Below are 13576 nucleotides of genomic sequence, written 5' to 3'. Positions count from 1 at the left end.
GAACGAATTGCAGTTCAGCGCTGCCCTCCCATGCTAAATTCTTGTCGTGGCACAAGCAGATGACACATGTTGCTGCATTTTTGGCCGTTCTCCACTCTTCTCTCTTGACATGGTACTTCCTGCCCTCATCTTGTGCAGCTATTGACCCATTTTCATGACTTGGGGGGGGTTTGTGGCTGGACATGACGTCTCCCTGCACTTTTACTACTAACCAAAGGGTGAAGAGTGCTGCGATTTTCAGAGATTTCACACTTAATAGAGCAAGTGAGCAGGACACAGCTGAAAGCAGATGGAGAAGGTGAAGACCACCAACATAATTTGCTTCACAGGGTGTCCTTACAACCACTGCTGTCCTACAATGTATTTCTGCATCCAAGCAATGAAGATCTCTGAATCTCTCCATTTCGAAGCAGGTAGTTGCACTAGGGGAACACAATGCAATCACTCCGGTGTAAACCACCCTCTGGCAAAGAGGATATACTCCCTTACAGGGAAAGCTTACCTGGGCTGCTGGGAATCCTCCACGGGAGCTGACTTTGAGAGCTCTGCATCAATATGTGCTGTATCATGGTTCCTTGCTGCCTCTTTCACACTCAGATCCTTGGTGGAAACCGTTCCCTGACTTTTTGATGGTAAAAAACCATCCAGATCTCTTCCAGAAAGAAAGCTCCCGATTCCTTCCTTCCTAAAAGGGGCAAAACGATGAACCAGATTAATTGATTCCTTAATAACAGGAAGCTGGAACCAAAACATGCTGCAGGTGCTAGCTTTGTTGGTTCAAAAACTAGCAGCCTGATGTTGCTTCTACCAAAGTTTGCAGTGAAATATCTACCGCCAAGGAATAAGATCAGCTTTGTTCCCACAAATCCTTACTTCCTAGAGCAGAGGGACTGCCTTGTGGAGCAAATACCATAGAGCACAGCGGAGGCTGGACTGGCTTTCCGGAGAAAGATCACCACAACATTCCCACCCTGTCTGGACTGAGGCACACCTGCAGGCAGGAAGAGCCTCTTTACCTTCAGAGGAACCTATAAACCAAATCCCCTTGGATTTCGTCTAACTCCACGTCTAAATCAAGCCCAGCTCGCTGTCCTTCTCCCGCCGCTCACCTCCACAAACACCACCAGCCTTGTCTGCAGGGGACAGCGTGACTTGAAAGAGATAGAGAAAAGTGCTTGCCAAATCGCCTTCCATCTCCCAAAAAAAAAAAGAACTGCACAGAGGACTCCACTGTGTCATGTGGATACTAAAGGCTTGGTGATTCCCCTCCTCTCTAACACAGGAACTTTGGGGAACCAAAGGAGGAACCAAGCAGATGCTCTTGGCCACAGAAGCAGTTGTAGAAACTGCCAGCGCAGGGAGCTCATTTCTGTAAATTGAAGAATCTTTCTCTGCTCTGGGCTGCTTGTTCCCCCTTCTCTCTCAAAATCTCTTCTCCTTAGCTTCTCCTCTGTCCACTGTCCCTTCCTTCCTTTCCCCTTAGCAGATCCCCTTCTACCTAATGCTTTAAAGAAAAACTGCAAGTTTAACACGTCTTCTATCACCACCACAGGACTGTTACCCTGCCTGCGTGTCCACCTCTCTCCTCACAGGCTAACCCTGTCTGTGCTGGCTGCAAGTTCTTCAGCCCAAAGCCTGCCCAGCCTTCATGTCCACAGCTCACACACAGAATCACAGAATCATAGAATGGTTTGGGTTGGAAGGGACATTAAAGATCATCTAGTTCCATCCTCCTGCCCTGGGCAGGGACATCTCCCACTAGACCAGGCTGCTCAAAGCCTCATCCAGCCTGGCCTTGAACCCCTCCAGGGATGGGGCAGCCACAGCTTCCCTGGGCAACCTGGGCCAGGGGCTCACCACCCTCACAGTCAAGAATTTTTTCCTGATGTCCAATCTAAATCTACCTTCTTTCAGTTTGAGGCCATTACCCTGGGTCCTATCTTTACATTCCCTGCTCCAGAGTCCCTCCCCAGCTTTCCTGGAGCCCCTTGAGAGTCTGGAAGGGGCTCCAAGGTCTCCCCGGAGCCTTCTCTTCTCCAGGCTGAACCTCCCCAGCTCTCTCAGCCTGTCCCCACAGCAGAGGGGCTCCAGCCCTCCCAGCATCTCCGGGGCCCTCTGCTGGACCTGTTCCAACAGGTCCATGTCCTTCTTGTGCTGAGGACTCCAGAGCTGGACGCAGGACTCCAGGTGGGGTCTCCCCAGAGCGGAGCAGAGGGGCAGAATCCCCTCCCTCGCCCTGCTGGCCACGCTTCTTTTGACGCAGCCCAGGATGCAGTTGGCTTTCTGGGCTGCCAGCGCGCATTGTCTGCTCATGTTGAGCTTCTCGTCCACACCCTGAGCAGCGCTCCGTGGTCTCCGTTTGTCCGTAACAGACACATGGACAAACCATTCGCAGTAAATCTTCCCCATAACAGAGGTCTGCCCCACCACAAGCTGGGCTTGCCAGCCACACGCATTCTCCTAACTTCCTCCTGCCGGTGTTGCTGGTAGCCATAAGGACACCACAAACCCTTCCAGCATCATGCTGGAATGTCATCCTTGAGGAAACAAAACTTCCACATGTTAAGCCGGCTTCATCTCTACCTTCTTCCAAGAGCTAACGTCCTGGTTTGAGGACATCACTGCGATGACACATTGTCAGAGAAAAGGGAGAGCTGTCTGGCTGCTTTACTCACTTGGGCTGGCCGTTGCTTTTCCTGGGTTTCTTCTTCCCACCATCTCTGGATGAAAATGGAGCAGTTCTCGTCCCAGAAGCCTGTCCATCCTCTTCCTGCACCAAATAGCCATCCACATCAACCACACCTTCCTGGAAACAGGAAGAAATAAAACATGGCCCAGGCAGCGTTGGATCTGTAACTCTCTAGATCCCAAAAGCTACCCAGCCCTTGCCCGGCAGCTATTCCATCCCGTTGTACAATATAATCCAGAAATCTGTATGCGCTACCGAGTATTTCAGAGAAACACAACTCTAAGGATGAAGTGAAAACTGAAATGGCACCAAAATTATCCTCAAATTCCTACGCCAAATGTTTCAGCCACTTCGGGGGAGAATAACTTGAGTCTGGTGCCACAGAAATAAATGCACCCTCAGAAGTCTTCATTTAGTGAAAATACAGAAGAGCATTATGTTTCCTACACTATTTCTCATAGTGCTTCAACTATAAAACAGAGGGGCCATTAGGCGTTAAAATCTACCTAAATCAGGTTTCGGTTTTGTTTTCCACTTCTTTAAATAAAGACTTGAATAGGCCTGTTAGAGACCATGTGCTTCTCTCTTATACAAATACTTTGCATTTTCCCTCGTGCCTTTCTTCCAAAAAAAATTCCAAGCATCTGCAGTGAAGCCACAGGACAAGCGTATGACTCTGCGTAACAGATAATGACTCTTTTATCTGCTGTACTGGGTAAAACCAAGGCAAGGAAATAACCACTTCAGAGAGAAAATATTTCACAGAGGGAAATAAGTAATGAAAAATAGATTATAAACTGTAAGCTAGAGTCCACATCTGGATTTATGGTTTACATATGACACGTTTACTTTGCTCCAGTAATTACAAGGACTAAAAGAGGGATCTCAGCGGAGGCGGGTGATCTGACGCCACCTCCTACAACCGATTGACAGACAGGTCACCTTCTAGTTTATATTTTCTTCGTTCCCATTTAATAAATTATTCTGTTCAGATAATGGGCCTAATCCTCTGCTGATACGAATGCACCTCTGCTCTCTGCAAGTTTTTCGACACACTCATCCCATTAAAATTTCTGAACTTCAGATTTCCAACGGGGAAAAGTTGAGAATTTGAGGCAATTCACGTTTCAGCAGCAAAGCAGCCGATTCTAAGCTGAATTCTGGGCCGGCCTCGAGCACCAGGCGTTACCTTCTGAAGAGCAGCAACGGTCGCAAAGTTATTTTTGTCTATCAGAGCGTACTTGCTTCGTAATCTGGCCTCCACTTCATGCTCCTGTTGACTGGGGGAGAAAACAGCCCCTTAGCGTCGTGTTCAAGGAGGAGTATTTCCTATGCCAAAACCTCTAATACCTGCCAATATCAGATTTCCAAAGAAAACCAGCTTTTACCTGTGATCTCCTCTCCAAACACCCCACCTTGCTCCTTCTGTTCTGCCCCATAACCTTTTTCCGCTCTTCCTTTCTTTTTTTTTTCTGTGTTGTTCCTCTTAGGCCTCTTAGATATGGAAGCTTTTTGATGGCTATTTTCGTACTTAGCGTAACCTTTTAATGGGCCATATCAAATAATATTGCCCCCGTTCAGTTCCATCACCTCACTTTAACCCTCGTGACGTTCAAACCGAGCGATGTTTTCACTGATAGGGAAGGGGTGAAGCCTTGTCAGTCGGCATAAGTACACTACACAAGACTGAAAATCACGGAATCACGGAATCACGGAATCTTCAGAGTTGGAAGGGACCTCTAGAGATCATCTAGTCCCACTCCCCTGCTAGAGCAGGATTGCCTAAAGCACATCCCTCAGGGCTGCATCCAGGCGGGGCTTGAAAATCTCCAGAGAAGGGGACTCCACACCCTCCCTGGGCAGCCTGTTCCAGTGCTCTGTCACCCTCACCGTAAAGAAGTTTTTCCGTGTATTTGAACGGAACTTCCTATGTTCCAGCTTGTGCCCATTGCCCCTCGTCCTGTCACTGGGAACCATTGAAAAGAGCCTGGCTCCGTCCTCCTTAAACCCACCCTTTAGGTACTTGTAAACATTAATCAGGTCTCCCCTCAACCTTCTCTTCTCCAGGCTGAAGAGTCCCAGCTCTCTCAGCCTTTCCTCATAAGGGAGGTGCTCCAGTCCCATAATCATCTTGGTTGCCCTTCGCTGGACTCGCTCCAGTAGTTCCCCGTCCCTCTTGAACTGGGGAGCCCAAAACTGGACACAGTACTCCAGTTGTGGCCTCACCAGTGCAGAGTAGAGGGGGAGAATGACCTCCCTCGACGTACTGGCCACAGTCTTTCCTATGCAGCCCAGGATGCCATTGGCCTTCTTGGCGACAAGGGCACACTGCTGGCTCATGGATAATTTGCTGTCTACTAGGACCCCCAGGTCCTTCTCCTCAGAGCTGCTTCCCAGCATGTCCGCCCCTAACCTATACTGGTGTTTGGCATTCTTCCTTCCCAGGTGCAGGACCCTACACTTGCTTTTGTTGAACCTCATTTGGTTCTTCTCTGCCCATATAATCATTAGAGAATCTGCAAGTTAAAAAAGACTAAAGCCCACTGTGTCAGAACAATTGAAAGAGTCCCAAGTTAAAAAAAAAATAAATAATAAGCGGGCAACATTTTACCATGAAACCCATTTTGGTCTTGGGTCCCAGCAAAACCTGGCTGCCCGACCTGATGACGTACCACAGGCACTTGTGTTCATTCAGGTTTCTCGAGGGCAGGCAGATTTCCTACAGCAACATCGCAATGTCACCCCTGTGAGTAGAAACCTCTGCTGCCCAGCCAGGCCACTGCTACAACACCTAATGCCCTTATTCTTCGTTCTCTTCTATTTCATGACATGGAAGTTCATTTTGTCCTCATCAATTTGTCCTAATGTTTAGGATTTTGTTTTTTTTTTCCAGCCTGTCATTCACCTTCCCTCCTTCAAAACCAACTTTCATCACCCGCTGGTGACATTTTCGAATAGCCACTTTCACGCTTTCTCCCATCGCGCACCGCACATCAGAGAGCACCTCGCTGGAAATAGCCACAGAGCCTTCTTATCATGCGCCTTCAAATTGCTTTAGGACTTTGCTTTACCACAATTTCTAAAAAAATAAGTAAATTTGATGACTTTTAGATGCTGGTGTGGCGAGACTGTTCTGAGACTGATCCCCAGATCAGTGAAGTTTACCCTTGCACGTGACTTACGAGCACTGGAAGGTTCGAGGCAATAGTCTTCTGGTGCAAAGGCCAGCAGAATGTGTCCGGAATTGTGTTTTCAGTTACAAAAGATTGCCTGTAATGATTCTTCCCCAATGTCGTGGCGTGATATCCCAGATGAAAGCTTGGTGGAATTTCTAAACCTTACTGTGAAAGGCATCGACTTTGGACATCTTACCTTACAGCCAGTTTGAACTGCTTAAAAACCTCCTGGACTTGCCTGACGTTCACTATCTGGGGAAGAGACGCATACAGTAAAGACACGGGTAGGCATTTCTATGCTGTGGTCAGCTGCACTGATTCAAGTATTTCAGATTTTGAGGACTCTGCTTTCCGCTTGCTGGGTACCCACGCTCAAGGAGAGTTACCTTTACCCTGCACTTGAGAGCCAGGCTGGAGGTGGACACATTGCACCCCCTGAGGAGGTTTTTAAAGAGAGAGGAATCTGATAGACCGGGGTAAATTCAACGGAGCAACTTGAAGTTCAAGCTATCAAGTTACAACTTATTTACAATAATTTTGTAAATATTGTAATATTTGGAGGTCAGTGACGAGTGGTGCTCCCCAGGGGTCAGTGCTGGGTCCAGTCCTCTTCAATATATTCATCAATGACCTGGATGGGGGGATAGAGTGCACCCTCACCATGTTTGCCGATGACACAAAGCTGGGGTGGGTGGCTGACACACCAGAAGGCTGTGCCACCATCCAGAGAGACCTGGACAGGCTGGAGAGTTGGGCAGAGAGGAACCTTATGAAATTCAACAAGGGCAAGTGTCGGGTGCTGCACCTGGGGAGGAATAACCCCCTGCACCAGGACAGGTTGGGGGTGACCTGCTGGAGAGCAGCTCTGTGGAAAGAGACCTGTGAGTCCTGGGCGACAACAGGATGCCTATGAGCCAGCAATGGGCCCTTGTGGCCAAGAAGGCCAATGGCATCATGGGGGGCATCAAGAAGAGCGTGGCCAGCAGGTGGAGGGTGGTCATCCTCCCACTCTGCTCTGCCCTGGGGAGGCTGCACCTGGAGCACTGGGTCCAGTTCTGGGCTCCCCAGTTCAAGAAGGGCAGGGAACTGCTGGAGAGGGGACAGCAAAGGGCTACCAAGATGATGAGGGGACTGGAACATCTCTCTGATGAAGAAAGGCTGAAGGATTTGGGGCTCTTCAGTCTGGAAAAAAGACAGCTGAGGGGGGACCTTATCAACACTTATAAATACTGAAAGGGGGGGTGTCAGGAGGATGGGGCCAGGCTCTTCTCAGTGGTGCCCAGCGACAGGACAAGGGGTAATGGGCACAAACTTGACCATAGGAAGCTCCACCTCAACATGAGGAGGAACTTCTTTCCTGTGAGGGTGGCAGAGCCCTGGCACAGGCTGCCCAGAGAGGTGGGGGAGTCTCCGTCTCTGGAGACATCCAAAGCCCGCCTGGACATGTTCCTGTGCCACCTGCTGTGGGTGATCCTGCTCTGGCAGGGGGTTGGACTAGATGATTTCCAGAGGTCCCTTCCCACCCCTACCATTCTGTGATTCTGTGATTCTCTTGCTCCGTAATCCAGTGGCGTTGAACAAAGATTGTGGGCTAAGCGGTGGCAATCCCAGTCCCAGCATTTGCAAGACCAGGACCCAAGGGAAGTTTTAACCTTCATTCCCACGTCCTGTCCCATTTTATTAAGTGAATGGGATGGTATTGATGAGTTATTCCGGCTTGTGTTGGGTTTTGGCGTTCAGCGACACATTGTGTGCCGTCCTTATATGGAATGTCTCCTCTCTGGAGACATTCCAAACCCACCCGGCCGTGTTCCTGTGTAACCTGCCGTGGGTGACCCTGCTCTGGCAGGGGGGTTGGACTAGATAATCTCCAGAGGTCCCTTCCAACCCTATGATTCTATGATCCTATTCTATGATTCTATGAATTTTACAAATGACATATATGGCATCTGGTGACCTTGCAGATTTACGATGCTACTTCGCTTTTCGCTGCTGCCCAAGACTGCTTGAGTACTTGGAACTGCCAGAGCACTATCTTTTGTCCTCTTCCCCATTGAAACAAATCAGTGCGGTTGAGCCATGCCGTTATCTCTGTTTTGGAGATGATGAGCAGAGGCACGGACAGACACGTAATGGGCAGTCTGTCACTGAGCAGAAATCAGCACTCAGCTCTCCCAAGGTCCAAAAGACTGGACCAAGCTATGAAATGCTCTACCTCTGTTCTCAACCCTCTCTCTAGAAAATCCTTCAGTGCCACTGAAGACATCCTTCCCTGTGTGAAACTCCTTAGTCCTTCTCTACCTTCCCTGCTCCACTCACACCCGCATCACATTTGGCAGCCCAGGTAAAACACACCTTCACATAAGACCTTTTTCCGCTCCATTCCTGCCTGCTGGAGGGATAAACCAGGGACTTTGAGAGAATCATAGAATCATTTAGGTTGGAAAAGACCCTTGGGATCATCGAGTCCAACCATCAGCCCCACTCTACAGAGTTCTCCCCTACACCATATCCCCCAACACCACATCTAAATGACTCAAACACATTCAAGGATGGTGACTCCACCACCTCCCAGTGTCTGACCATGCTTTCTGTGAAGAATTTTTTCCTAATGTCCAGCCTAAACCTGCCCTGTTACAGCTTGAAGCCATTCCCTCTTGTTCTATCACTAATTACCTGTGAGAAGAGACCAGCACCAACCTCTCTACAATGTCCTTTCAAGTAGTTGTAGAGTGATGAGGTCTCCACTCAGCCTCCTCTTCCTCAAACTAAACAGTCCCAGCTCCTTCAATCGCTCCTCATCAGATTTATTCTCCAGGCCCTTCACCAGCTTCATTGCCTTCCTCTGCACCTTGATATCTCTCTCGTATTGAGGTGCCCAAAACTGGACACAATACTCAAGGTGTGGCCTCACCAGTGCTGAGTACAGGGGGACAATCACCTCCCTCCTTCTGCTGGTCACACTATTTCTAATACAAGCCAGGATGCCATTGGTTTTGTTGGCCACCTGGGCACACTGCTGGCTCACGTTCAGCCGCTTGTCAATTAGAAGCCCCAGGTCCTTTTCCGCCGGGCAGCTCTCCAGCCACACTGCCCCAAGCCCGTTGCGATGCTTGGGGTTGTTGTGGCCCAAGTGCAGGACCCGGCACTTGGCCTTGTTGAAGCTCGTATCGTTAGCGTTGGCCCATCGGTCCAATCTATCCAAGTCTCTCTGTAGAGCCTCCCTATCCTCGTGTAGATCAACACCCCCGCTTAACTTGGTGTCACCTGCGAACTTCCTGATGATACACTCCATGTCCTTATCAAGATCATCAATAAAGACGTTAAACAGAAATGGTCCCAACACTGAGCCCTTGTGACTGGCCCCCAGCTGGATTTAACTCCATTGACCACCCCTCTTGGGGACCGTCCATCCAGCCAGGGCTTGATCCAGCAGATCCTATGCTCATCCAGGCCATGAGCAGCCAGTTTTTCCATGAGAATTCCATGGGGAACAGTAGATAAGGATTACATGAAATGAGAGGGAATGTCTCAAGTGTTTTGTTTAAGCTAAAGGGTTATCTAACTGTTTGGAAAACAGTCTTCCAGCAGCTACTGCACTGTTGTCGCAGTGGCTTCTGTTCCCAACCAAACAAAACTTTACAGTAACTCTGAGTGTGCATTTATGACTTCCATTTTCTTTACATTTTCCTCTTTGCCCCCACAGGAATATTTGCATTTGCAGGACTTTTGCTGTTTCTTTTCGCAATCATTTTGCAGTTAACGGGTAGTTTCAAGTGGAGAAACCCTGCCCTAATGAACCTGTCTCTAAAAGACCGGGCGTATTTTGGCAACACGCTTTGCAAAGATGTGGTGTGACATTGGCAGGGCCAAATTTTGAAATTCATTCTTTAAAGAAGTTCCAAATAGACCAATTCAAAGGGTTTCAGGACTGAGGAAAAGTCTCCTCAGGCTTCCAAAAAAAGTAAAAATGGGATGAAAACAAGGACACAGCCCTTAAGATGCAGAAAAAAAAGAAATATCACAATTCTGTAGCACTTTTAGGGTTATAGATAGCCTCTTCAGAAGGCATTTTCATTGCTGCTGTCTTGGAGTAAAATGGGATGGAGTCGGTATTTAAGTCCTTCTCTACTACCAAGCTACTTACATCAATTTCATCCACGTCTCCTTTTAGGTATTTATGGACTTGAGACTTAATCTCTGCTATCTGGACGTCAGTCAGAGGGTCATAAGTCACCAAAGAGCGATTTACCTAAGAAAAAAGGTGAACCAGTGAGTACCATCGAATGACAAAAAGCTAAGCAAGTATTAGTCGGGCGAACACCTGACATTGCTCTACTGCGCCCAGGGAAGCCTTATGTTTAATTTGTGATTGCGACTTCTCGTCGTCTGAGTCGGCAGGACTTGGGAGTGCGCTGAAAGCAAGGCGTTCCCCTCCACATTTCAACCAAAGAAGAGGAGGGCTTCAAGAGCTTGAAAGAAACATCTGCGGATGGGGAGTGATGCTGCACCACAGCCTCACCGCATGGGATCTTCAGAGCTCTGCCTAAACCCCTTCTGGAAGCAGAAGGAATACAATCGCACTGGACGCTGAGTTAACTGATCCAACTGCAAAACAAAGACTGTGACAAAGCCTTAAATAGGTCCCGTCTAAGATGGTGCAGCCTATTCCTTACCAAGCTGTCGTGCATGGCCAGTTCCTGCTTCAGAAGAATAATCTCCTTCTCCAAAGCTTTCACTGTCCCCTAGCAGGAAAAAAAAAAGGGGTGAGCAAATCACTAAATGCTACTGGAGAAAAAAACTGGTGAAAAGCAGCATTAAACCGGCTGCTAGAGAACATCCCAGCTGTGTGCCAGCTCCCCCGGGGTTTGCTGTTGGGTTCGCATCGGCGAAGCTGTGAGTCTGGAAATCGCTTTGCCTTTGATTAGCTTCCAGGGAGACAGCTTCTGTGGTGTCCTGGGCGTGCTGCCTGCAGAGCCAGCCTAAGCCACCAGAAGAAGGGCCACCTGGTTTTTAATTTGATGCTTTCCTGATCTGGTTACTGTAGGGGCCGTCAAGTTCTGGACTATGAGATATTATCTTGAAAGCAAAGTATTCAGGTGTCCACTCTGACCCTTACTGAGTTCTGACATTAACTTTAATAGAGGAGGGAGTCTCCTGTGGTGTATTTGATTGAATTTCTCCATCACGTGGAACACCTTCAAACATTCACTATTTAGAAAGTGTTTCCAGAAAGGTGTGGGCACACAAATCTCCTGGGGATTCAGCGAGAATTGGATACTGAGCTGCTTTTCAAGTGACCTGTTGAGCATCGAAGCACAATAGTTTCCCTTAAACACTACGCTTTTGGCTATTCTTCTCCACTCCACGCATCTCAACAAAAATGAAAGGGACTGAAGAGGAAAAGAGAGTTTGTTGCACAGGTTCTTCTGGAAGCGGGATACTTCTTCTGGAAGCGAGATACTCCTTCTGGAAGCTGTTGGAGGGAACTCCCCAGCTGTTTCTCCGCTTGCCAGTGAGGTGAAATACAGCCGGGTTCTCACACACTCCATGTGTGAAGGATCAGATCATTCTAAACTTGTTCTTTGGGCTATCGGTAATTCATAGAGCGTTTACTGCTGCCAGCTCGGTTCCAGCTGCGAAAGTGCACTCAGGACATCTAAAACACTGTGATCGTTTTCTTTAAACTATTTCCTTGTTTAAACAAGTCCTGTATTTGTGGCAAAAATGTCTCGTAACCAGCAGCACTGGGGATAAAGCTGTGTGAAGCTGCAGGTAGGACGGGAGATGATTTCCCTGCATGCCAGGAGAGTAGTCCACAACTTAACGTCTCTGTTAAGAGGTGAATCTTAGCACAAAAATTACGGACTCCTACGTATGCCATTGAAAGAGTTACCACACGCCAGGGAAGATGCGACCATCTGCATGACCGTACCCTCGAGCATACTCGAGGTAATTGTAATTAAATACCGATGAAAAAGCTGTGATACTAATCCGTTTCATCGTATACCTAAACTCAGCACGCGTCAGCTTGGCTGATGAGCGGTAGTTCATTAAACCACCAAATTTCCCTCTGGTTTTTAAGGTCATTATCCTAAATATCAACGAACCTTGAGAAAATATGCCTTCTTCCATTCCCTTCCTCTACATACCTCTTGGTCGTACGTCTCGTTGATGACCGGCTCCGTTGTGATCCATTTCATTCTGGTAGCAAAACGAAGAGAAGACAACTGAAAAAAACATGGTTTTTTAGGTAACTGAAAGAGAGATTGGCAAGGATATAATTTTCGTAAGCTGTTACTACTTGATCATCTCAGATCCCAACACAGAGAAATACAAAAGCCATTCAACTGCAGGGAGCAGTATAGGATTTCTCATTCCAGGAGCGTATCTCCTAGTGCTCGCTGGCTTTTATGTGATTAACCAGCTTCAGATCATCTCTTTGTCTTTGCCGTTCTGCACGCGGGCAGCTCTTGGCGTGCCGGAGCTGCGATCGCAAAAATACCCACACCCATTTCCGAGCAAAATTAACACATCCTAAAAAACTCCAAATCACACATTAAGGGCCTTCAAGCTTAATTCCCGCAGTTGGGGCATCTCGAGGGGAAGCCCCTGCAGGCTGAAAATCCTCCTCTCGACGCAAAGTACAGCAGCTGCCTCCTCGGTAATATTACAAGTTTTTAAGACGCTGTTAGACCACGCGGAGAGGATAAAAACAACCCCGCCTTGAAGGCAACTGCGTACCAGGTGTCTGTGTTTACATTTTTTTATTTTTTTTTTTGGCTACCTAAAACTTTCTTGGCAAAGAGCAAAGCGATTCCCTCCTCTGCGTTACAGATGCGGTTAAGTCGATCCAGTTCGCGCAGGGAGACTTTTCGCCCATCTCATTATTTTGCAGGTTAAAAAAAAAAACAACCCTTACTCTTAGGAGGTTACTCCTGATTCCTGAACCAGCTGAAAGCCAGATGGGAACGGGCGCAATTCCGTCGACCTCATTATGTGATGTACCGTTCAAACACAGTCGTAGAGTGGAACCAAGAAGAATAATTAACACTCTCCAGCGGGCTGAGATTTTAGCTGCTTGTGCCTGCTCTATTTCGAGCTCTTCTTTTCCCCTGGGCCGCTTACCACTCGTCTGTTTGCATCACAAAGCAGGCTGGCGAGAGCAATCTGGTTTCTGAGCCCTTGAGATAAGACTGAGCTATCCAATATTTCTGAGGAATTCGGCAAGATGTTTCTCCGGGAGTCCTGCCATAGCCCTCCAGAGACTATTCTTTAAACCCAGCTACGGCCAATTGCAACAGCAGCGGGAACAAGACTTTAATTCTGCAGAAATCGGTTCAACTTACAGTCTCTTCGACATGCACAGCTTCCCCGCAGATATTTGCCACTAGGACAGTATTGCAGTTTCCCCCTGGGGAAAAAAAAAAAAAAAAAAAAAAAGGCAAAGAATATAATTCGCCTTTTTTTTGTTGTTTCCTTTTCTGAAATGTATTGTATTGTGTGCTGACTAAAATAGAGAAAAAGAAGTAAGAAAGAACACAGCCAGTTTGTAACCGTCCCTCTGAAGTTCCCATGGGCACAGAAACACAGCGGCACAGAAGGACTTAGGAATAAAGGTAAAATGTGTTTCTCGAGTGGCGATGATGCAGTAAGAAGATGGGAATACAAACTGTGAAAGCCTGAAATCAGGAAAACCGGAGCCGAGGAT

The 13576-nt window shown here is 47.9% G+C and overlaps 1 protein-coding gene across 1 annotated transcript in view; it reads right to left on the bottom strand.

Moving 5' to 3' along the window:
- KIF9 (kinesin family member 9) overlaps positions 1-13576 on the bottom strand; it is a 37477-nt gene that overhangs the window by 12459 nt on the left and 11442 nt on the right. The window contains exons 10-17 of the mRNA XM_074573863.1: positions 13215-13279; positions 12018-12095; positions 10542-10610; positions 10013-10117; positions 6062-6117; positions 3879-3969; positions 2676-2806; positions 503-685 (exon numbers count right to left, since the gene is read on the bottom strand). Of these exons, the coding sequence (XP_074429964.1) occupies positions 503-685; positions 2676-2806; positions 3879-3969; positions 6062-6117; positions 10013-10117; positions 10542-10610; positions 12018-12095; positions 13215-13279 (778 nt within the window). The remainder of the gene's footprint in view (positions 1-502; positions 686-2675; positions 2807-3878; positions 3970-6061; positions 6118-10012; positions 10118-10541; positions 10611-12017; positions 12096-13214; positions 13280-13576) is intronic.

The sequence above is a fragment of the Larus michahellis genome, chromosome 2, assembly GCF_964199755.1.
Source record: "Larus michahellis chromosome 2, bLarMic1.1, whole genome shotgun sequence".
In the NCBI taxonomy this organism is placed as follows: Eukaryota; Metazoa; Chordata; class Aves; order Charadriiformes; family Laridae; genus Larus; species Larus michahellis.
Note: the sequence above shows the minus strand (reverse complement) of the source record. Positions and strands in the feature narration are given on the sequence as shown.